Raw genomic sequence first — 23,996 nt, 5'->3', positions numbered from 1 at the left:
ATGAGACAACTGACCAGGCACAATACAAAATTCGAATGGGATGAGGAGGCCCAGGCAGAATTTGAGTCCATTAAAGACTGCATCAGCCATGCAATTCCACTGCAGGGGTATGTCCCCACGGGCAAGACTATGGTAACGACAGACGCAAGCGACAAGGGCTTGGGGGCTGTCTTAGCGCAGGAAAGGGACGACGGAACGAATGAAACCATCAGTTTCGCATCCCGGGCGCTGTCCCCGACGGAGCAGAGGTACAGCGTGATTGAAAAGGAGATGCTGGCGGTCACGTGGGCGTTGAGCAAATTTCGCCAGTTCATATGGGGCACGAGATTCAGACTCCAGACGGATCACAAGCCTCTCATCAAAGTATTGACGTCATCAGGTCACGACACAGCCACCCCGAGAATAGCCAAAATGACCCTGAAGCTGCTAGATTATACGTACGACGTGGAATACCTTCCAGGTACGCAGAATAGGGTGGCTGATTATCTCAGCCGGGCATCGGCCATGGAAGAGGCGCCAGGAGTGACTCCGGACACAGAGGAGATGGTCGCTAGCATGGAGGATCATGAGTCATCCATCAGTGCGCAGGAATGGCAGGCAGCTTATGAGCTCGATGAGGAGAAGATGGAAGTAAGGAGACATCTCACCGTGGGGTGGCCGGACAAGAAGAAGCTAACGGAGGGTGTCCGACGGTTCTACGAGATGAGAGAAGAGTTGTCCCTGAGTGACTCGGGGATATTTTTGTACAGAGGTGAAAGAGTGGTGCCACCAGTGACGCTGATACCCCGACTGCTGAAGGTGCTCCACGAGGGGCATCTGGGCATAGTGAAAACCAAGGCATTGGTCAAACAGATGTATTGGTGGCCAGGAATGGATGCCCACATCGAGAGACAAGTGCGGGAGTGCGGACAGTGCCAAGGAGCGGACAAGGTGCTCCGCCCTCTCAGACCCACTCTGGGGAAGTTCGACACCCCGCATGGCCCTTGGGAGGATGTGGCAATAGATATCCTGGGGCCCGTCCTGGACAGTAGAGGAGTAAACAAGTACATCTGTGTATTAATAGACAAATACTCCAAGTGGCCAGAAGTGGACGTACAGGAAGCGATGGACACAGACACGATCCTGAAGTTCCTGACTGGGGTGTTCCTCAGAGAAGGAATCCCCAAAACAATCCTCAGCGACAATGGTCCGCAATTTGTATCGGACAAGTGGGGAAGATACATGAAAAGGAATGGGATCGAGGTGAGACACACGGCCGTGTACCATCCGGCCTGCAACGGCCAAGTCGAAAGGTTCAATAGAGTGCTCATGGGCTCCATCCAGGCAGCCATATCGCAAGGAAAAGATTGGGAGATGGAGATGATGAACATGATTTGGGCCTACCGGATAACGCCCTCTGTAGTGGGGTACAGTCCGTTCCAAGTGCTAAGAGGACGGCACCCCTTCACCCGAGACAACGTGGTATGGAGGGAGAAGACCATCACCAGCAAGTGGTCCCCAGCCGTGGTGCAGCACAATCTGGAGAAGGCCCAGAAGATTTACGCAGCACACTACAACAAGAGACGCAGCGCGAAGGAAACGGCGCTGGAAGAAGGGGAGTGGGTTAGGATCAAACTCCCCACCCTACAGAAGAAGGGCGAAAGCAAATTCAGCCAGCCGCTACAAGTCAAGGAGGTGCGTGGCAGGGCGGCTCTCCTCAGTGACGGCAAGGTCTGGTCGCAAGACCGCATGGCCAGGGTCAACAAAATACTGGTCTGGCCCAAGGCCGAGGAAGTCGAGAGATGCTTGGATCACCAGGAGGGCAGACCTCTTCCTGAGTTCAGCTCAGACAACCAAAGGGAAGATGCAGGTGAGGACAATGAAGAGGTCCTGAGAACCAGGCCGATCGATGGAGGAGAAATACAAGCCAAGGCGGAGCAAGGAACAGATGTGAGAGAAGCTGGGGTGTCCCAGGGAGAGACGGAGGCGAGAGAGAACATGCCGGTAAGACACACCCGCTGCGGAAGGGCAGTCGTGGTGCCCTCTCGTTATAATGACTTTGTGATGGACGGACACTAGCTTGGTGCCACCCCCCGGTGCCCCACATAGACTATGTTCACTTTGGAGGACACTGGGTTGGGGGGAATGTTTTATGTTGTGTTTGGTAAAGGGGGGAGATATGTGGTGTGCGCTCTAGTCTACCGGCGTACACGTGATGACGCGTGACGCCGTAGACTAGAGCGGAATAGACGTGCATGCGCAGAAGGCGCAAAAGTGAAAGGCTCGAACGAGAGAAAGACGGAGCTGGCGACCGGAGCGAAAACTGTTAGACGCTCGGCGCCCTTAGCTGTTAACTTGCAGAAACGGATACAATAAACGGAGTTAAACACTTACCTGTGTCAGAGCATCCTGTGGGGGGAATATACACATTACACTAGCTACATTAACACACATATGCGCCCAGCATTAACTGAAGCCTTCAGTGTACTATCCCACTACTATGCAACTCGGAGTACCCAAGGGATATCATTAAAGAGCTCTATTTTCTCTGGCGAGAGGGCCCACGGGAAATGTCTATTATCTACACTTGACTGACGATAGAAATAGAAAAAAGATCTAACCTTAGTGAAAGAGCGATTTAAAAGGAAAAGTTTACATAATTTCAAGAAGTCAGTTACAACATTTTATGAATAACCTGTAACAAGCTAAAAAATGAAAATATTTTAATAAAATGTAATCTTTGAATGTAATATTTTTACTCACTGTACAATATCATTTTAAACCCAAAAAACGCTGAAAACGTCAAAGTAAAATATATCTGTAGACTATTGTTCATTTTTTAAACTTTATTCTACTGATTTAAAACTATCTTTAAGAGACATTCCGAAATGGCCGCTTTTAACACTCACTGTACAGTTACGTCTCCCTGCGGCTAAAACACTCGTCCTTCTTCTGTGTCCATGGCTTCCATGGTGAATGACAGCGGCCAGTGTCAGTATCCGGAAGGAGCCGGCACCGGGGCACGAGGGTAGAGCAGGGTTCGGAGGTTGCTCTGTCCGCTGTAGTAGCCCTGCAGGCGAAGATGTGGTGCCTGACGCTACCGCTCCTCTCGGCAGTCTGTTCTTTTTACTGGCATCCTGTCCTGGGCGCAGATGACATCGTAGTGGGCTGCGGAGGATTTGTTAAGTCTGACGTGGAGATCAATTATTCTCTGATAGAGGTGAGTGCTGCCTGTATAGAACAGTATGCAAGTCAGCTGTTGTGCTGACGGTGTAGAGTTACACCACATCTTAACACACTGCATGCTAGGTCTGAAGGCATCCTTCCGCCTACCACCACTGTACACTTACTATCATACACACTTCTACGAGCCGTGTGCACAGCCAGCAATGCAGCTGACAGTGCCATATGCTAGTATCGGCCCCCTGTTAACCCTCGTTACTATTGGCAGAGAAGGGAGCCTTACACTGCCACAAAAAATCTAAATTCTGGAATATAGGCAACCCTACGCCATTTAAGTTAAAATTAGAAGAAGAGATGGCGTGCCCTTGATCTGTCTTTAGGGGAAAGATAGTAAGTACATAGGAAGATTCTTATTATGCCACTGCTGAGGGTGTCTGAGAAGATTTGGTGTTATTACAAAACGAGGAGAGGGTAGCCTCACACAACAGGATGTGTAAAACATTTAGTGGACACCTCAAACGAACCCAAATGGTGAGTCTTGGGGGGGTGGGAGCTGATGGTTGTGCTATCATGTTAGGAATATCACTAAGGTTTCTCTCCTTTTATGTGTTATAGACTGTGACAAGGGGCGGGGTAGTGATGCTTTCCTATATTTTATACTCTACTGCTAAACCTAATTAATGAACAGTGGTGTGCCGCGTAAACACTGTACCTAATAAGTACAAAGGAGCCACTAGGGAGTGTAATTGTGTAAACATAAGGCAGTGGGGAAAATTGTCTAGGCACCTGAAACGTTGCTTTAATGGTTGAGTGCTAGTTTCCAATTAAAACCAAGTAACCCATGATAAGCCTTTTTTATTACAGTCTACATTTTTCACTGCTATAACTGAGTTCATTGCAAAGCCATCAAAACTAAAAACAGTATTACCTTACACGCAGCCGAAAATCAATTTACTCCCGGCCTAATGAATTCAGTCTCACTGAAAGAAGTCTGTAAATGGTAAAATGTAACACCCAATAAGACATCATAGAGCAATGTAACTATGATAGATATGTTATTTACAGAGCTTCGCACATCTTTTTACAATAGATGTAACCCTTTTTTTTTTTTTACCAAAAGAGATAGTAATAGTTAAGTATTTAGATGCCACTTGTTAAACCGATAAACAACAATATAAGCAAATAAAGAATAGTTGACTAAGGGTAATGGGGCTGCATACAGTTTATAATGAACTCACCCAGAGTTGGTAGAAGCACTCAATGCCAGGGGCAACCCACAGGATATCTACTATTTCTGGCAAGAAAAAATATGACATTTCTCAGTGTTGGAGCTAGTGAAAATTTATCCACTTTAGAGAGCCACATGGTAAAGTGTAGCAATCTGTAAAGGAAAGCAAAGGAGTTGGCTCTTGGATTATTACCACTTAATCCTTATTAAGTTCAGAGTGTATATATGTATAGTTTACTCACCCAAATGTGGTACAAACATTGCATAACCCGTAAAGAAATTGCGAAGCCGGCAATTGAAGAATGTAAACTGCCTGAGCGTAGTTCATAAAATTCCAGTGTAACAAAGTATATCATGAAGGGTGATAGTAGCGGTCTGTAAAGATAAACATAGAAAAAACCTCCAAAACAAGAGGCTGGTATTGGAAGAGGCAAAAATCTAATATTTTATACAGGTTGTCAGACAATCTGCAACCACAGCTAAATGTGAGATGCCACATGGACGCTGTCCAAAAGAGGGATTGAAATAGTTACGATGAATTTAATAAATATATGTAGTTATGTATTGTCTAGGCATGAATGGAATAAAATAATGGGCAACCCAGTAAGGAGACCTTCATGCTTGAAAAGGTGTCTAGAAACAACAGTACTGCTATCTTCACAGTATCAAAAGAAAAGTAAGTGTAACAAGGTTGATGACCTGTGATCTAACTTTGTACAGGGTGTTAGAAATGCCTAATTCTTTTGAAAGCTTCTTAGAACTGAATTGATAAAATAATTCAGTAGGATTTTGCAATTCTAAAGGCAGTCGTTTTGTAGGTATATTACGTGGGCTTATTTGCTATAATTTCCGGTATTTTGTTTCTTTCAATTGAGTTGTCGAAATGAAACGTATAACTGAAGTGCTTTAACCAAGTACTAACTGAAACAGTCCTTTGCTTATTCATGCTTCCCTATCTACTGTCTTAAGAATCATCTCGCAATCTCACAATTTATGATTTTGAAACAAATAATTTCAGGTGAGGACACATTGGAAAGGGCAGCAAAAGTTTTCTATAAATAATTAACCAATACACATTCCATGAATAAAGAATCCTATAATGTAAAGCCAACGCTTCAAGACTAGTAATTTTCTCCAAAATGTTCTCACAAAATACATATATTAAACAAACCATTTGGAAATTACTTAAAATAAATTCTTATTTATCAAATATTTTTAAAGAACTTCCCTTGTTCATCTATCGACAAAGTAACAATCTCAAACGCAAATCGATACGATCTTACAAGACTTCACTGAAAATCAGTTAAAGCTCTTTAACAGTGAGAAAGGGGAGTACCCCATCCTTGTTTTTGTTGCTAAAACTGGGAATGATATCACGTGATGCATAATTCAACATTTTTAATCAGGAGAAATGATACTGATAAAAGATTTTGTGACATGTGGAACAATGTAGTGTTGGAAGCTGTATTTACTAAGATTACTTGGCTGTTGAGTGAAGACCAAGCTATTGCCCAAGTACACAGTCTTAATATAATATAGTTGACAGAAAGTATTCCATGTGAGCTATTTTTCTCTAGTAAACCCATTAGAGCTCCTGGGCCAGGTGGTGTAACTACCACCACTTTATGCCTAAACCTGTCATGGTGCTCATCTATTCTGTTTATTTAAAGTCATTGATTAATCTGTGTGGCTTTTGGTGGTTAGGATTCAACCTAGACCCAGTAATCATGAGATTCTAGGATCAATTCATATTCTTACTGTTTTTTTCTTAGCGTTCCTTAAAGATTGGGAAAATAATTACATGAGGTTCATTTAACCAAGTGCGATCAGTAGCAAGAGTGGTCACCCATCATTTTTGTTTTGCTCGTGTACTTACTGAAGAAGTGATGGGGAGCCGGAAGGGCCGAACTCTTTGCTAGTTTCAGTAAATTGTGTGCATAATTAATTACGTTGAACACACCATAGCTTTGACGGAAACCTGAGATTGTGATTAGACGGTACCTTTCTCGATCAGGTACAGGATTACCTTCTTTCAATTGTTGTCTGCTTTCTTGATTATACATGAGGTTTGCTCCAGACATTCATTAGATCTGGCAGCCTTAGCTGTTGGCAGAGTTTATGTCATCAATAAACAAATACAAAAATTGCTCTTTCTGTCAACCTCTGTCACTCATTCCCCTCTTTGATTTGATCCTCTTAATCCATTACTTGTTGAAAATGTTCTTAACATTTTGTATCGGCCCACAGGACTAATTTTGAATTTATATATTTTATAATGTTGATTTGAAAAAAGAAATCCTATTCTAGTATTGCATATACAATGTAATGTGCAGTTAGGTTGTGGCTGTACAGTGTGCTATTTAACATACTGTAGACAAAAGGTGACATTGAGAATGGAAGATCCATTGCCAATTCCAATGATATGTCCTTATCATTGAAATGCGTAATTTGTGGAATGCATATAAATTGAAAAGAAGTAAACAGCATCACTGTTATTCAACCTCTGGTCACCACATGTATACAAATAAACCCTTTCCTTTCTTCATATATCATACAGAGGGAGTTGGAAGCTGAGATCCATTTGGCTTCTGTGGTTAATCATATAAATCAAAGGAGAATGAATCACATCCCTAGTAGTACCAGGGTCTATAGGTTCCAAAAAACCCTCATTAACTCTAGCTTTGGCGGCAGTATATTTCGAATCTCGTCTTTTTAGGTGAATAGCGTCATCATTGGGTCTTAACTGCCCGAGTTTCCTGTTCTCCTGGCGGTCTTCACTCCTCCACCTGGAGGGAGACTATCTGTTTTACGACAGTTGTGAAAAAGATGTTGAAAAAAATGAGAATGAAAAAATACCTCCTTTTCCTTTAAATTAGTTTAATTAATCAGGAAGGGGTAACATTAAAACCAAGTCGGTGCTGAGGTGGATGTGCTAGTGATCTACCGCACCTAATGTTTAATCGTGAGAGGTCGAAATGTTTTGGCCATTTATTTCCTCTAAGGGTCGGTGGGCCTTCTTCAGGCCCGGAAAGAGAGTGAATAGAAGTCTTGGTCGCTCGTGACAGGTAAGTCGATTCACTTACCCTTCTTCATCATTGAGTATATTGGCTCAAATCATGACAAGGTTTCAGATGTTCATTGTACCTATAACTGTTGACAAATGAGAAAAGGGACAGGGAACATAGTACATTTTAAATAGGTGCAACCTGTCTTACCCAATGAGATGTGGAATCAACAGGTAAGTAGTGTTAAGACATCAAATCGAACCATCTACGACCTTCTTACAATATGTGGTTGATATGGTAATTGAGTGATTATAATGTTTGTAAAAATAAACTATCAAATGCATGCACTTCAGATTATAGAGAATACTTTAGGGAGCTTAGTCTGGGTCTGCATGTTTATTAAGTAACCTTAGGGTGTATGTGGGCACTCACTGCTCTTGGGAGAGCGGGCTTGCATAATAGTAATGCGTCGAAGGTGCCTCTGCAAGTCAAAGTGTTATCTCATGGCTGATGTGGAAGGGAATACTCATATCGTTGTAACATGCCCATGAGTGTGATTGGTCATACAAATCATTGCCATGCAGAGAGTCTGTAGTGGCTCCTTCGGTATGGATAAGCGCTCACTAAAAGGTAAAGCGCAAGAGGGTAAATGAACCGTATTTGAACATTATCTCTCTTTGTCAAAACTCTGTCGGAGCTCTCGTCCCTTCATGTTACCTCCGTGCTGCTCCCAGTGCATCTTAGCTGCTGCTACTGACCATGACCTGGAAAATTGTCATAGTTGTACCGGAAGTGTTTTAATATCATTGTTCCCTTGCGGAATAGACCTAGACAAGTTGAATGCTAGGCATATGTGTTGGCTGGAAAAGGAAGAAAGAGGCAAAAAAACTGCTTCACCTATTTTTGTAAATGAATTGATAGTCATATCATTAGCTTGGTGACAATCCTGGGAATTAGTTGGCAGAATTAATCCTAATAAAAAAAAAATTCAGTGTGACATTAGAAGGTTAAAAAATGGAAAGCTATGTTCTACTGAAGTTACTAAAGGTTAGGAAACAAATCGCTATAATTATGAAAAATTTGTGACCATCTTCCGGAAGAAGTTTTTACTTGGTTTCCTTTATAATTACTAGTTGGCCTTGGTATTAGGATGCTACAGTTATTTTACATTGATGCACTTTGTGCTATTACTCGGTGTACACTAGTGTCTTAAAGATATTTTTTATTTTATTATTTTTTTATTTAAAGAGTTTTATATAGCGCTGACTAGACCCTGAGGTATCAGAGCGCTTTACATGAGGATATGCAAGTTACAAGTTTCAAATTACATACGTTACAAGAGAACAGTAAGACATAAGGGGAAGGGGGAGGAGGGGGACTACCAGGGAGATCGGGAGAAACAGTGTCCAAAGTCCGGCTGGGTAGGTGACGGCCAAGGTGGTGAACCAGGGCTGATCTCCTCTATAGCTGTCTAGGCAGCTCCACCGGGCTTCGGCCATATTGCTCAATCTCCGAGAGAGTTACAAGTTTCAAATTACATAGGTTACAAAAGCATAGTAAGACATAAGGAAAAAGAAGCAATGTGACAGTAATTAGTCAGAGGAAAGGGGGAGGAGGGGGACACAGCAGGGAGACAGGGAGAAACAGTGTCCAAAGTCGGGCTGGGTAGGTGACGGCCAAGGGGGTGAACCAGGGCTGATCTCCTCTATAGCTGTCTAGGCAGCTCCACCGGACTTCGGCCATATTGCCCAGTCTCTGAGCACAGTTTCTTTTAAAAGCCTTTCTGCGTTGCCATTTGGGTCATGATAGGTAAGTCTTTGAGTATATTGTTCCCCTTCGTCATGTGCTTGGCCCTAATTGGCTGACGCAATGTCAATTTGCGACCTTGTTGGATACTTTTTGGTATCATAAGGGTTGCTGAGCGGATCAGACCTGTTACGTGCGCAGCTCTCATTCCAGCCTGTGTAAAATGGTGGTGATAACTCCCCTTGCAGTATCAGGATACTAGCCAAATAGTTAATAATGCAGCTGGCCCAACTTAAAACACTCCGGAAGTGAAGGCACGCTAATGGAGGCAGTAGAGTAATCCGCAGCACAGTTATAGATCATAACTTCCCCACAAGTCCCAGCAGCCCCCTCTGCACCAGCTGGTGTCAAGGACTCAGTAGAGTTCGGGGTCTAGATCTGTAAAATAAACACCTTCTGTCCCAGTCCGGTAGAGCATTGATCGGGGAAGCGGTGCTCGGACCCCCGTGCAGACCTACCTCTGAACACAGAGCCGGGCGCTCACGCAGATCTCTCCCTCAGCATGCCACACGGCCCCGGCAAGAGCACGCCGCCGCTGCCGCTCGCGTGAGAGAAAATGAGATAGAATACCATAAGATAACCATGGATGTTATCGTTGAGTCCTTTGTCATATGTTCTGAGGCGGTACACCCATCGTTGTACTTTCTCAAAAAGGGCATTTTCTGAATTGTGGTCTTTGGTGTCTAAGGTTTCCTGGATGACCCATTGGATGCTGTCGGTGGTATGTTTCATGTTTAGGAAGTGGATACTCATTCGAGAGGTCAATTTTTCTTTTTTAATTTTTTTTTACATTTGATTTTGCTGCAATGTTCACAGATTTGTTGCTTGACTTTTCGACACGTCATCCCAATGCATTTCAATTGGTATTGACACATGATCATGTATTTCACGAGTGGAATTACAGTTTGTGTGTTGTTTGATGGTCCACTCAAAGTTTTATGTTGCCTGTAAGCTTTTGGTTGTTTTGGTGAGCTTACATACTGAGCAACTACCACAGGGGTAATGTCCTGTAATTGGTCTTCCTGTCCAGGTATTGGGTTTTGTCTCCAGTGTCGTAAGTTTCTGTTTCGGTCTAGTATGGACTAGTAAGTCTGGGATAGTCTTAGTTCTTTTGTTTGCAAATCGTGGTTTCGGCCATTTGAAGGCACCTGAGGTGAGGATCCACCAGTTTTTGATGTTCTTCATTCGCTAGTAACTCAGTGCATTGAGATTGATCGTTCCCTGTTGATACGAGTACGATCCCCCCTCCTTTGTCTTCTGGTTTGAGTATCAGATCGCTGTTTGCTTTCGGTTCTGCTAGTGCTAGTTGTTTTTTTTTTTTTTTTTAGTCATGTTCATGTACGGTTTCTTTACTCTGTTTTTCATGTTTTCCACCAATTTGAATAGGGCTTGTTCGAAAGCTAGTACTTCGAATGGTACTGAATGATTTGGTGGGCAGAAGGTGGAGTTTATCCTTATTTTAGTGACTCCATCTTTTGAAGCGATTGTTTGATCATTTAAAAAGCCTTCAATTTGATCTTCCGGCAAAATTCTGTGACTTCGTTGTGTAGTTTGAACTGGTCGAAATTTAGAGTGGGTACAAACCCCAATCCTTTCTCGAATAGGTTCTGTTGGTCCGTTATTAGTACAATGTCTGTGAGGTTCACCACTAGCGATTTGTTGTGCTGGGTCCCGGTTTCTTCTGATCCTTGGACATACTCCTGGTTATTACTCCTCGGTCTGTATCGTGCCAACTTACTTCTTTCCTCTTGTCTCTGTGTGGGTTCTGGCCTCTTCCTAAAAAGGTGGTCTCATCGCTGAGAATGTTTGTGATGGTTGGCCATGTATGTATGGATGCATCCAGCCCGGGAATTGTGGCGGGAACGGTTGGAACATAGGTAGTTGTTGCTGACCAAAATTGTGTGTTCTTCAATTTGTGTTCCATCTATGTGTATTACATCTGCCAAGTCCTCTGCTGTGTCGTTTTTGCCTGTTTTCATCACTGTTAATCCAGTCTGAATTATCTGAGGAATCGTTTGCCGCGGAATCGCTGTCACTATGTCCTTCTGGTGGAGTGTAGTCTTCTTTGATATAGGGGTACATCTTTTCTTGTGGGAACCGCTTAAAGTCTTCGCCAAATTTGTGTATCTTATTTTGTGTGATGTAATTCCTCATTTCATCCATTTCCTTGTTGATCTCCTCTAGTCTTTTCTTGAAAAACTGAGATCTGTACTATCGTTTTGAGTTTAGCTTTGCACACTTGAATTTTGATCGTTAGTGTTTCTGAAAGTCTAGTGGCCGTTTTTATAATCCGTACTAGGTCGTCTCTTGTACATTTCCATGAGATGGCAGCCCAATCTTTCCCAAATAAGATATCTTGTAGAAAAATTCTGGGAGTGTTATGGATCCAAAGTCCTTTGGGTGCGACGTTTGCTCGGAGGTATTCTGTCATTGTCAAACCATGACTGGCGGTTTTTACTTGTTCTGTCTTACTATTTGTTAAGTCCTCCCATTCTTTCGTTTGTCTTAAGGTCTGAGTAAGTTCTCTTTCTTGTAGTAGAGAGGGGCCTGAGAGAATGGCACTGATTTCTTCATCTGTGTAACTTAATCCTTGGTGAACTGCCATCTTTTAATACATTCTGGGATGGTTCTGCTGTGTAATCTGATTATTATTTGTGAGAGTTTAGAAAGTTGAAGGTCAATGGTGGAAGAGAATGCGAAGTAAAGGTACCTGGTGGGGAGATATTGGCTCCTGTCCTGTAGGTACTCGATTTGACTGTCTTTTTGTCGGAGGTTGACTCCCACAGCTATGCACTGCTTTAATATTCATATATCAAACAGAGGGAGGTAGAAGCTGAGATCCATTCAGCTTCTGTGGGTAATTGCATCAATCAAAGGGGAATGAATCACATGTCTTGTAGTACCTAGGTCCATAGGCTCTAAAAACCCTCATTCACTCCAGCTTTGGTGGCTGTACATTTCGGTTCTCCGCCTTATTAGTTAGGTGACTAGCATCATCATTGGGTTTTAACAGCCTGAGTTTCCAGTTCTCTAGGCGGTCTGCACTTCTCCACCTGGTGGGAGACCATCTGCTTTACGACAGTCATGAAAAAGATTTGGAAAAAAGTGAGAATTAAAAATTCCCTCCTTTCCCTTTTAATTAGTCAGGTAGTGGTAACATTAAAAACAAAGTTGGTGCTGAGGTGGATGTGTTGGTGATCTACCGCACCTAATGTTTAATCGGAAAGTTCGATATGTTTCGGCCCTTTATTGCCTCTAAGGGTCAGTGGACCTTCTTCAGGACTGGAAAGGGAAACTGGAATATAAGTCTTGCTCGTTCGACATAGGTAAGTCGATTCACTTACCCTTCTTCATCATTGAGTATATTGGCTCAAATCACAACGAGGTTACAGGTGTGCATTGTACCTATAACTGTTGACAAATGAGAAAGGGGACAGGGAACATAGTACAGTTTAAATCAGTGCACCCGGTCTTACCTAATGTGAAGTGGAATTAACAGGTAAGTATTGTTAAGACATCAAATCAAACCATCTATGACCTTCAGTTAAAATATGTGGTTGATATGTTAATTGAGTCATTAGATTGTTTGTAAAAATAAAAATTCAGATGCATGCACTTCAGATATAGAGAATACATTAACGAGCTTAGTCTGGGTCTGCATGTTCATTAAGTAACCTTGGAGTGTATGCTCCTGGGAGAGTAGGCTCGCATAATTTGAATGCGTGCAAGGTGCCTCTGCGAGTCAATGTGCTATCTTGTGGCTAATATGGAAAGGAATACTCGTATCGTTATAACATGCCTATGAATGTAATACTGCAGCTGCCGCAGTATCATGAGCACCTTCAGTTTTCCCCCACCCAAGGGGGCATGCTGGAGTTAAAGCAACCTTGGGTGTGCCAACTTGTACCAAAGTGCAACAGCCTAAGAACCTATAGCGCTCTGTGTGAATCAGCTTGCTGGCTAGCTTAGTGGTTATGGACTTCCATGCGCAGCAAGGTCACTTTAGCATAAAACAAAATGGATAAAAGTAGTAAAGGTTGGCGTGGCTTGGCACCAGCCAAGATGGCTGCGTAGTTAGAGAGCTGTCCTCAGCAAAATCTGACACTGTCCAGCGGGCTCTACATGACAAAGTCCGCTTGAGTGTTTGTGCAGGGGGGGGGGGGGGGGGGGGGGGGCGCTGAGCTGGGCTGGAGCGGGGCACTGATCAGTCAGAAGAGGCTCGATGGAGCTGGATCTGTGAGACCGAGGTGTGGCCCGAAGTGTGCACGGAGGGAGGAGCCCTCCGGAGATCGGCTGAGGCCTAGGGCGCTGGACTGATTGTACCAAAGAAGGGCCTGGGACCGGAGCCCCTGGAACCCGGTTAGGGTTGCGACGACCGCTGACCCCACATTGATCTACAGTGTGGCACCAGGATCCGGAACAGCCGGATGCTGGATCGTCCACTGAGGGCGGCCACAAGATCCGGGGCCGAGCTGCGGCAAGAGACCCGGTGCAGCTGGAAAGGTTGCAAAACGCTTTTTCAACGCTGTGATCCCCTCTAAGAGGAGCCACCTTAACATAATCGTCTGCCTTCTTTGAGGCCTTTCTAACCACGGCTGCGGAGGCGCCGGGGTAGAAGCACCCAGAGAAACCAATAGTCGGGCTGCAGCGTTAAAGAACCTATAAAGCGAGGCCTACAGGCGGCCGATGACTGAACGGCGAGACCGGGGGCCGGGATCAGAGCTGGACAGCGACGGATGGCACCGCAGTGCGAGGAGGGGGGCAGGGCTCTCCTTCCCTGGGAGGACGTCCCCAGGAGAGGTACCTGCTCTCCCCGGCGCCCTTCTCCCTCAATCACAGAAACAAAACTGGGGACAGCTGGAGGGACTCTGGAGTGGGACAATGACAGGCCTCAAGAGAGGGCCACCCCGAACGAGCGCATGCACAACAAAGGCCTCATAACCCACAATACACTGAGCCAGGGAAGTCACATAAGGAATGCTCCTGACCAGGTCTACGGCAACGGAAGAAAGGAGGAAGCGCCCTGGAATCTGTCGGAGAAAGCCGGAAGCATTGGCCCAGACCGAGATCTTGTGGCACCTCTATCCGCCCCTGCTCTTGAGGAAGGGTGCAAAATGTGCCAGAAGGGCTAACCCCTTACAAAAATCCAACAAACTTGACAAATACACAGTTCCCAAGGTGTCTATGGTGGAGGGGGCAGCAGTGCAGGGAATCCAGTACCCGACGGATGCCTCACTAGCGGCAATCATGGCAGCAATCTAAGAACTGGGAATGACCCTAGAATCCAAACTGGATAAGGTCACAATTGAGGTGAACCTCCTGAGAGCATATCTGAATAAAACCTCGTAAAAAGTAGGGGTAACAGAGACAAATATCACTAAACTGCAAGCCACAACCCCAAAAATGGAAAAACAGATACAACATCCTGCACAACATCATAAGGTGATGGCGGCGAAACTTGAGGACCAGGAGGGACGAGTCCGAAGGAACAACGTTTGGGTGGTGGATGTACCTGAAGGGGCGGTGGTTTTTGCATTTGTCACCCTGAGTGGGATGGGTATGCTCAGACGTGAGTCCCATGCTCTCCACACCACTGGATTCAAGCTAGCCGGGCTGAAGACGGCTGGAATGCCAGAACCCGGTCCTCGGAGGCATGTTTCCGGTCCAGGGAAGGCATGGCTTGGCAGTTCGGGCTGGACTGTTCCAATGAGGCACAGGGTCAGACTGATTTGCATATGGCCATGTCTGAACTGGGGTGGTGTGGAGTGCAAAAAAACGATGGATTTAGGCCCAGATCTCTGTACTGGGGTGAATGTATGACATTGTTCTGCATTCTGTCCATCCACTGTGGTTTTCACAATTGAGGTGAACCTCCTGAGAGCATATCTGAATAAAACCTCGTAAAAAGTAGGGGTAACAGAGACAAATATCACTAAACTGCAAGCCACAACCCCAAAAATTGAAAAACAGATACAACATCCCGCACAACAGCATAGGGTCATGGCGGCGAAACTTGAGGACCAGGAGGGACGAGTCTGAAGGAACAACATTTGGGTGGTGGGGGTGCCTGAAGGGGCGGAGGGCCAAGATGCAGGATTATTATTGGAGGACCTCGTACTTAACCACATTCAACCCAACCACTATCGAACCTCTTTTCTGTAGAAAGAGCACACAGGGCACCCGTTCCACTGCCAAAACAGGGGGCCCACCATGGACCATAATTGCACGGATCCATAACTTCTGGGACACAAAGGGTGACTTACCCTTCGAAAAATAGTAGATCCGGTTCTTACTGGAATTTACCCTCATGGTTTAGCGGCAACAACGCCCCTTTGATGAGGTCAAGAGAACTCTAAGAACAAAAAACCTCAACTATATGATGCTATTTCCTTCCAAGCTCGGAGTCCTGGACAATGACAAATCCTGGTATTTTACAGCACCTGAGGAGGTATGGGAGTGGGTTGAAGGAGGGCAAAAAACCAATCGTCAAGGTCGACAGGAACCAGGTCAGAGACGTGAAGACCGGGGGCGCACCTCCCCTGGTGGAGCCTACAAAGATGCAACACAAGCAAACATTTTCTCTGGGGCTGATGCTGGGTGCCGACCGGCTGGGGGGAGGGAGCGAGTGTGAAAAACTCCCGAACAACAATGAAAATGGGGTGACTGCACCTAACCTGGTAGGCAAAGGTGGAGCCGAACAAAAACTTAAGAAAGTAACCGGAGCTCATCCGATACACGAAGCGGACTACTAGAGCGGGGCCTGTGAATTTGGAAACAAGTATGTTTAATTAGTTGATGAAATGAGGGCGGGAGGGCGGCTGCATATACACGAGCGGCGGAGCCAGCCAACCCCAAGTTGTAGCTAAAATGGTTCTAATGGGGCGGCAGGAACTCTGCAAATTTGGGAGGTGGGTAGTTCCAACCCTAAAGTGCAGGGTGGAAGGGAGGAGGGCAACTACAAAGGGGACTAGTTTCTTAAAGACAAGGTTATGTTTGTTACATGTTATCTTCGATTTGCATATTGACCCATCATTTCAGGCTAGGCGCATCGGGTAGCAACTAGCGGGGGGGAGTGTTGGAGAGGGTGGTAGGAATGGAACTTCAAACGCTAAACACCAAGGTATAGCTAGACCATCACAGTCCATGACTGCACTGAAAGTTTTGACTTGGAACGTGAATGGACTAAGGGATAAAATCAAAAGGACTATGGTCCTGCAATATCTACACAGGCACTCCCCCCCCCTCCCCCCCCCCCCCCCACCTGGTCCTCCTTTAGGAGACTCCCTTGTGAGGCAATCAATATCTAGCACTCAATACATATGGCTACACCTTGATAGTTCACGCAGGCTTTATTTCAGGATCCTGAGGTGTGGCGATATTGGTAAAATATATTGGTGCCTCTGATAAAGGACCGGACCGGGCAAGACCCAGGGGGCAGATTTGTGGGTATTTGCAAAGGTAATGGGCCTGTCGGACTTATGGAGACTGCACAACCCGACCAGTAGACAGTACATGCACATTTCTGCTTCACACACTCTGGGTTGCTTTTGGATGACCTATTTAGGCAATGTATGCATGTGGGACACTTTCAAGGGGCGCAGCACAAAGCCGGAGGCATTTCTGATCATGAACCAGTGGAGGTTCTATTCCTGGGCCCAGTTGGAAACTACACCACTCCTCCATGCCTAGCTCTCTGGCACTTCCAGAAAAGAGAATATCAAGACAAATTCAGCAAGCGTACACAACAGTATTTAGCTGAAAACGTGGGCACAGTAGACTTACACTCTACTCTGTGGGAGGGCACAAAGCATTAGCAAGGGGATACCTGCAAGCAACAATCGGGGGCATCAAGAAAGAGAGGCACTCCCAAGTGTAAAACTCTAGAACACGAGTTAGAAACACTTGAACAAGCTACATGTAGTCTGGATTCATACCCCACAGAAGCTCCCGACTTAATCTCAGATGACTATATGGAGTAATCAACACCACAGAGGCGCACCCTCATATACCTGCTGCTCTCATGTCACTAGATGCCTCAAGCAAGCCGGGCCGAAGACGGCTGAAATGCCAGAAACCGGTCCCCGGTAGCTTGTTTCCTTCCCAGTATAAGAATTGGCTTGGTAGTTTGGTCTGCCCTGTTCCCATGATGCAGTGGGCCAGGGTCAGACTAATTTGCATATAGCCAAGTTCTGAGCTGGGATGGTGCAGTGAGCTAAAAAACGGTGATGGATCAAGCCCTGATCTTTGGACTGGGTGAGAGTGGTCTGCTTAATTCAGACACTCTGTTAATCACCACCCCCTTTTCTGAATCAAATGGCATTTGACAGCATCGAATGGCCCTATATCAATGCGATGTTGCTCAGGCTGCGCTTTGGACCACACTTTTGCGCCTGGGTTCGTCTCCTTTACCAGCGCCTTGAAACCCGTGTGCGGGTAAATGGGTCAACTTCGAGGATGTTCACATTTCACAGGAGCACGCAACAGGGAGGCCTGCTATCCCCAATATTATTCGCATTGGCACTAGAACCACTAGTGGCATGGAGCAGAGGAGACCCCTAAATGTGGGTCATAGACATCAGAGCGGGATGGGAAGAGCGTATATCCATGTACGCAAACGGTGTACTGCTCTACGCACATAAATGCAAACAAACGTTCATAGACTAATAAATATTCTTCAACTCTTCGGCACATACTCCATATATGTTGTTATGTTATCATTTTTGTATGGCGCATGGTTGCCCCAGCAAAGGGGTGTCCCAGTGCTGATCTCAGTCAGTCAGAGGGGCAGGGTGGAAGCAGGCAGGGAAGTAGATTACTTAGGAAAGAGAAGTTTTGAATAGCCTTGCGGAATACCGCATGGGTTTGGATGCTTCTGATGCTCACCGGGAGGGAGTTCCAGAGTTTTGGAGCAAGAACTCTGAAGGAGCGCCCTCTTGCCCTGGCTCTCGTGACCTGGGGAACAGAAGCTAGGTGGTCCCCCAGAGGAGCGCAGCTGGTGGGTGGGTGTGTAGGGTAGATCAGTTCGGATATCAGGGCATTGGGCGTTCAGGATTCTATGGGAGATACAAATAGCTTTAAAGTGGATTTGTTTCTCCACCGGAAGCAGCATTTTGTGCCCTTTGTAGACGATGTATCTCTGCTCTATTGGCCCCTAGATACAGAGTTTGTGTAGTCCAGCCTGGATAGTACAGTGGCCTGGATATTAACCTGATAGGTGTTCGCATAAAAAAAACGAACTGGGGTTTAAGACCACGTAGGGGATCAAAGCAGACTCCAGCTACCGCCTTTGTTTGAGCCTGGAAGGTCGGTGCAAAATCAACCCATACGCTCAGGTTTTTAACCGTCTGTTTGAGAGCAGGCAGGGGGCCTAAGGTGGATGGCCTCCAGAGCTCACTCCACAGATGAGTGTTTTTTCCCACTAACAGGATCTCAGATTTGGTGGCATTCAATTGAAGACAGTTAGATGTCGTACAGTCCGCAATAGCTGTTAAATCCTCTTTAAATTTTAGTGTGTTCTGTGCGGAGTTGTCAGAGCAATCAAAAAGTGTGTATCATCCGCATGAGAGATCACAGTTAGGCCCCTGTCCTTAGAGACTACAGCCAGGGGTTAGATGTAGATATTAAATAAATTTGGGCTCAAAGCAGAGTCTTGAGGAACTCCTTGGCTCACAGTGTGCATCCGAGAGCAGAAGGGAGGGCAATCACTTGGAAGGATCTATCAGATAGAAAGGAGGAGAGCCAACCCTAGGCTGAGCCACCAATGCCAATATCCTCTAAGCACTGCAAGAGAATCTGATGGGATACTGTATTGAATGAAGCGCATAGGTCCAGCAGGATCAATGCTGAGGCCCGTCCTGCATCTAGTAAGCTCCGCAGATGTTCTGTGACGGCCAGAAGGGCAGTTCCAGTGCTGTGTTGTGGACTAATGCCATTTTGAGAAGGGTCTAGCAGATTATTGGCTTCAATGAAGGTGGTGAGAATGGAGTTGATACACGCTTTGGTGACCTTATATATCAGAGGGGGAGAGAGATAGGGCAAAAATTCTCCAGCTTTGAATCGTCCAAAGTGGGATTTTTGAGAAAAGGAATCACCTTAGTTTCCAGACGACAGGAACTACAGCAGAGGACATAGACAGATTTATAAGATCACAAAACAGGGGACTGAGCTGCGGTAGGAATTTCTGAAACTGGCCAGGTTTGAGGGATCCATTTATAAGTTTAATGCAGTTGATGCACATTACTTCCTGGGAGAGCGCAGGAAAAGTGGAGAGTGAAGGGGCAGTACTAGGCTGAGATGGAGGGCCTACTTTGATCGCAGTGTGGTGGAAGGTTTTATATATGTCATCAACCTTCTTAATAACAAAAGCGGCCAGTGCCTTTCTTTGCTGATTGGAAGAGAGAAGGGATGTGTTAGGTTGCCCTGAAAATTTAAGGTCCTTGCGTAAGGAGAAGGTACATTTTGCAAGATTGCTGATATTTTTAATTTTATCTGCGAAATAATCAGCGCTTTCTTTCTGAATGGTCTTATAGTATTTTTTTTATGGCCGCCCGATATTGTACTTTAAGACTGGGTCACATTGTCGTCTCCAAGCAGGTTCCGGGGCTTTGCACATTTTCCTGGCCTGAGCCAAATTATTATTGAACCAAGGGCTCGACTGGGTTCTGCGACTGTGGGACAACTTGACAGGTAAGAGTGTCAAGGGAATGTATGAGCCAGTCAGACAAGATCATATCTGCCCTGTCAGGGTTATCTGGAAGACTAGGTGCTTAACTAAGGCGAAGGTCACAAAAGTGGACAGCATCCAATCTATGCCAAGGGCGCTTTAGAACAGGTTTGCGTGGGACATCCTGAGGAGGACCTACTCCCTGTAGTAAAATATTACAGGAGTGTGACCCGTAAACCACGTCAGGATCAGGGTAGAAAGGTAGAAAAAACAAACAATATCCCAACAGGTATTATTCTGGAAACGATTAAACATGTATGCTGAAAGCATTACTGGTACAGAAATAAGGAGTCTTAAATCAAATTAAGTTTTGGTTGTTATTCATCATATACTTTTTACAAGAAACACGGGGGAGCAAAATGTACAGTTATGGCAGCACTGTACGAGAAGAATCAATAACAACCTGATTGTACTTGGTGCTCAAGTATGTGCAAGTGACATAGGTGGCGACGCAAGTGACAATAGTGAACAGCGTGAGCGGCGCAAAGTGAGCAATTGTGCAAAATTTTCTACAGTGAGTAGGATCATGTGTGATGGGCGCACTCGCAGTCCACAATGACCTCCTTAGTCAAGGTGCAGGTACAGCCAGTTAAAAAAAATATCAGATAAATTGGGATAAATCTCAAATTTTTTTTTAAACCGATTTTATTTGTCAAAATAGCACATATGAAGCAGACCTCTGAATCCCAGAGACAGCTGCCGCATGTAAGATACAAAAAATGTACTTCGACCGTTTTACTCATTTAAAGCAGGAGAATATGAAAGGCAATACCAATAAAATTGATTCCTGCAAACAACCAACATCCCCACCCCCAGTGCACGTCTCCTTATTCCGGAACAACATATCGCTAAGCCAGACTGCCATTACTCTACACAAAAGCTCAATGTCCACAATACAATATCCTGCTGTGGAATTGCGAGCAACCCATAAGAAAGTGCAGGGAACGGGAGAGGCCAACAGGTTGCTCTGGCTCTCGGTCCCCCCCCCCCCGCGGCGGCTCCAGCTCCAGGCCTCGCTAATCCCCCCAGCGCCTCCAGAACTTTAGTGCTTCTGGGAGCACCCTCTAGCTTCAAAGACGGAGATCTCAAGGCCCATACAAATGTCCAGACTTTGTTTCCAAATCGAGACCTAGGGGGCAACCACTGCCTTCCAGGCTCTAGCTATATCTCTTTTCGCTAAGGTAAAGCCTAGAAGCATAAGATGGCGCTTTTAGATGTTGCCCCTGATCCCTTCCATCACATGGAGGAGGACAAGCTTCGGTGAGTTAGCGAGTTACTTCCCCAGAACTTCAGAGAGGCATGCCAGAACCCCCCTCCAGAATCGTGTGAGCGCAGTGCAGTGCCAAATAGTGTGTAGCAGGGTCCCCTCCTCGTGCCACAACGGAGACACACCGGGGAAGCCACTAAGCCCGCCTTCCAGAGCCTAACCCTGTTAAAATAGACCCTGTGGAGGTATTTAAATTGAATAAGCCGCAGGCTCACCGCTATAGCCGCCCCGCGCGGGGAACCCAAAGGCTTCTGTCCAGTCCTCTTCCTCCATCTGACCCACATCGACCTCCCAGGCCTCCCTCAGATGCTGCAATGAGGGGGAACAGTGTGTAACCAGGGATTGATACATTTTGGAGATCTTATGGTCTAGGAGGTCCCCCATAAATACCTTTGCCTCTACTGGGCTGAACTCCGGCAGAGAATCCAGACCCTTCAAGCTGGGGTAGATAGCATGCCTAAATTGCAAATATTTGAAGAATTGAGTCTGTGGCATCTGGAAATCCTTCTGGATGTCTTCAAAGGATTTTAAAATCGTGCCCGTATGATGTCCCGAGTAGAAATCCCAATGTTGTCCCAATCGCTGTTGCCCCAATCACGAAACCCGGAGGGACTCCGCAATTGCTGAAAGCTGCCGTTGTACCATAGTGGGGCCTCCTGAGTCAGTCTATTCAACCAGCCCATCCTCTGCAATGCCTGCTTCCAAAGCTGAAAAACAATCCGTGTGGCAGACAGTAGGAGATGCCTCGACGGAGCAGGATGAAGGCGTGTGTAGGGACTCGTCACCCATGCAGTGCCGCTCCACGGCGTAGGCTGAGTGTGCTCTGTCTCCATACCACCACTCGTTTAAGACAAGTAGATGCGATGCAACATAACATAATAAGACCAGATCTCGGAGGTTACCAGCCCCCGCAATTCGTAGATAGGAAGCACGTCCAGGGCGCCACCCTCACCGCTCCACTATCCCAAAGCAACTGTCCCAGGACAGAGATCACCTGCCAGAACCACTGTGGGGTAATCGGGTAGGGATGATTTTGTAGTTGATACAGTAGTCGCAGGAGCGACACCATCTTAGAAATGGCTGACCGGCCGTAGATGGACAGGGGCATGTGGGACCAGTTCTTAATATCCTCACGCACACGCTCCCATACAGGTGCAAGATTTCGCTCCCAGACCGTGGTGGGAGAATCGGACAAATACACCCACAAATATTTCATGCCCTCATACACCACCTGTACCGGCGATGCCCAAGCATCGAGCTCGCCCTGACCTCCCAATACCCACTGGGTGGACTTTCGAGGGTTCATATATAGACCTGACATTTCCTCGAAGATCTGCATGATACGCATCAACCGGGGGCCCTTGCGTTCCAGGTTGGTAAGGAAAAACAATACATTGTCCGCTTAAAGGGCGATGCGATCGGAGAGGTTGTGCGCCCATTCAAAACCCGACACCTGAGCGTCCATCCGCACCCAAGCAGCCAAGCGTTCTATTGCTAGAGCAAAAAGATATGGGGAAAGCAGACACCCCTTCCTGGAACCCCGCTCTATAGAGAAAGTTGAAGAAACGAAGACCGCAACTCGCACCAATGCCGTCAAGTCAGTGTACAACAAGGTTAGGTAGGACAGGAAACGCGGTCCGAAGTTCAGCCGCCGCAGGAGCACAAATAGACCCAACTCAAGGAATGGACCGCCCTGTCCATATCCGCCAGCAGAAGCGCTGCCGTTCCCCCAGTCCATGGACCGTCGCGGCTGCCGCATGTGCCCGCCTAATATTATGGCAGGTTGCACGCTGGGGCATGAACCCAGCCTGGTCCGGATGTACAAGTAGGGTTATATGGGGGCAGAGGCGGTTCGCCAATGCCTTAGCTAAAATCTTACCCTCCACGTTGGTGAGGGAAATCGGGTGATACGAGGCGTGGTGTTCTGGCGGTCTACCGGGCTTGTGGAAAACTACTATCTCCGCATGCCTCCAGTCCCTGGGCAGACACCCCCGGTCACTGGCCTCCTCCACCACCCTGCAGTAGTGGTGCCCCAGCAGGCGAAAATATTTCTTTAAAAATTTGCACAGAAAGCCATTAGGGCTGAAGCCTTGCCCGAGTTTAGATCTCCCAGGGCCGCCCCCAATTCTTCATCAGTAAGTGGGCCTTCCAGTTCTTCCCTAATTTCATCTGAGAGAGACTTCAGCGGGAGATCGTCCAGGAAACAATCAATGATTTCCGCTGGGAGGCATTCCATGGGGGCATACAGCTGTGCATAATACTCTGCGAAACTAGGTGTAATAGTGGATGCGCCAGACAAAGGTAGCCCATCCGACCCCACAGCACCTGAGAGGGCCTGGGGGCGAAGCGAACCCTGACACAATCGTTGCAACATTTTGCCAGATTTGTCGCCCCACTGGTAGATCCTACTACGAGTAGCCAGCCAAGCCTGGCAAGCTTCGTCCAAGAGTATATGAGAATATTCCTGCTGCGCTAGCAGTAACTGATGTCGAGTCAGCCTCCCCCCTCTTCCCAACCACGCGCCTCCAACTCGAGAATAGTAGCTTCCGCACAAATGAGGGCCTCTCTACGCAGTTGTCGGGCAGCAGCACAAAATGCAATGTCCAGCCCCGAATGGTGGGCTTCAAGGCCTCCCAAAGAGTCCCAGCCCCCGAGACCGAACCCAAATTAATGGCCAGATATTGATCTATGGCATCATCCATTCGGTCTCTGTAATCCTCAGTCTGAAGGTTCCACACTGACAGGCGCCATTGGAATGGCCCACAGGCCCCCCGGCTCGTATAGTAAGTACCACAGGAGAGTGAT

The 23,996-nt window shown here is 46.4% G+C and overlaps 1 protein-coding gene across 1 annotated transcript in view; it reads left to right on the top strand.

Annotated features, from left to right (window-relative positions):
* The first annotated feature begins 2,918 nt into the window (after positions 1-2,918).
* LOC147688566 (BOS complex subunit NOMO1-like) overlaps positions 2,919-23,996 on the top strand; it is a 301,458-nt gene continuing 280,380 nt past the window's right edge. The window contains exon 1 of the mRNA XM_086941434.1: positions 2,919-3,199. Coding sequence (XP_086797560.1) covers positions 3,062-3,199 — 138 coding nt within the window. The 5' untranslated portion in view covers positions 2,919-3,061. The remainder of the gene's footprint in view (positions 3,200-23,996) is intronic.

The sequence above is a fragment of the Lissotriton vulgaris genome, chromosome 10 (assembly GCF_964263255.1).
Source record: "Lissotriton vulgaris chromosome 10, aLisVul1.2, whole genome shotgun sequence".
Classification (NCBI taxonomy): domain Eukaryota; kingdom Metazoa; phylum Chordata; class Amphibia; order Caudata; family Salamandridae; genus Lissotriton; species Lissotriton vulgaris.
The sequence above is the reverse complement of the archived record's forward strand: the minus strand, read 5'-3'. Positions and strand labels throughout refer to the sequence as shown.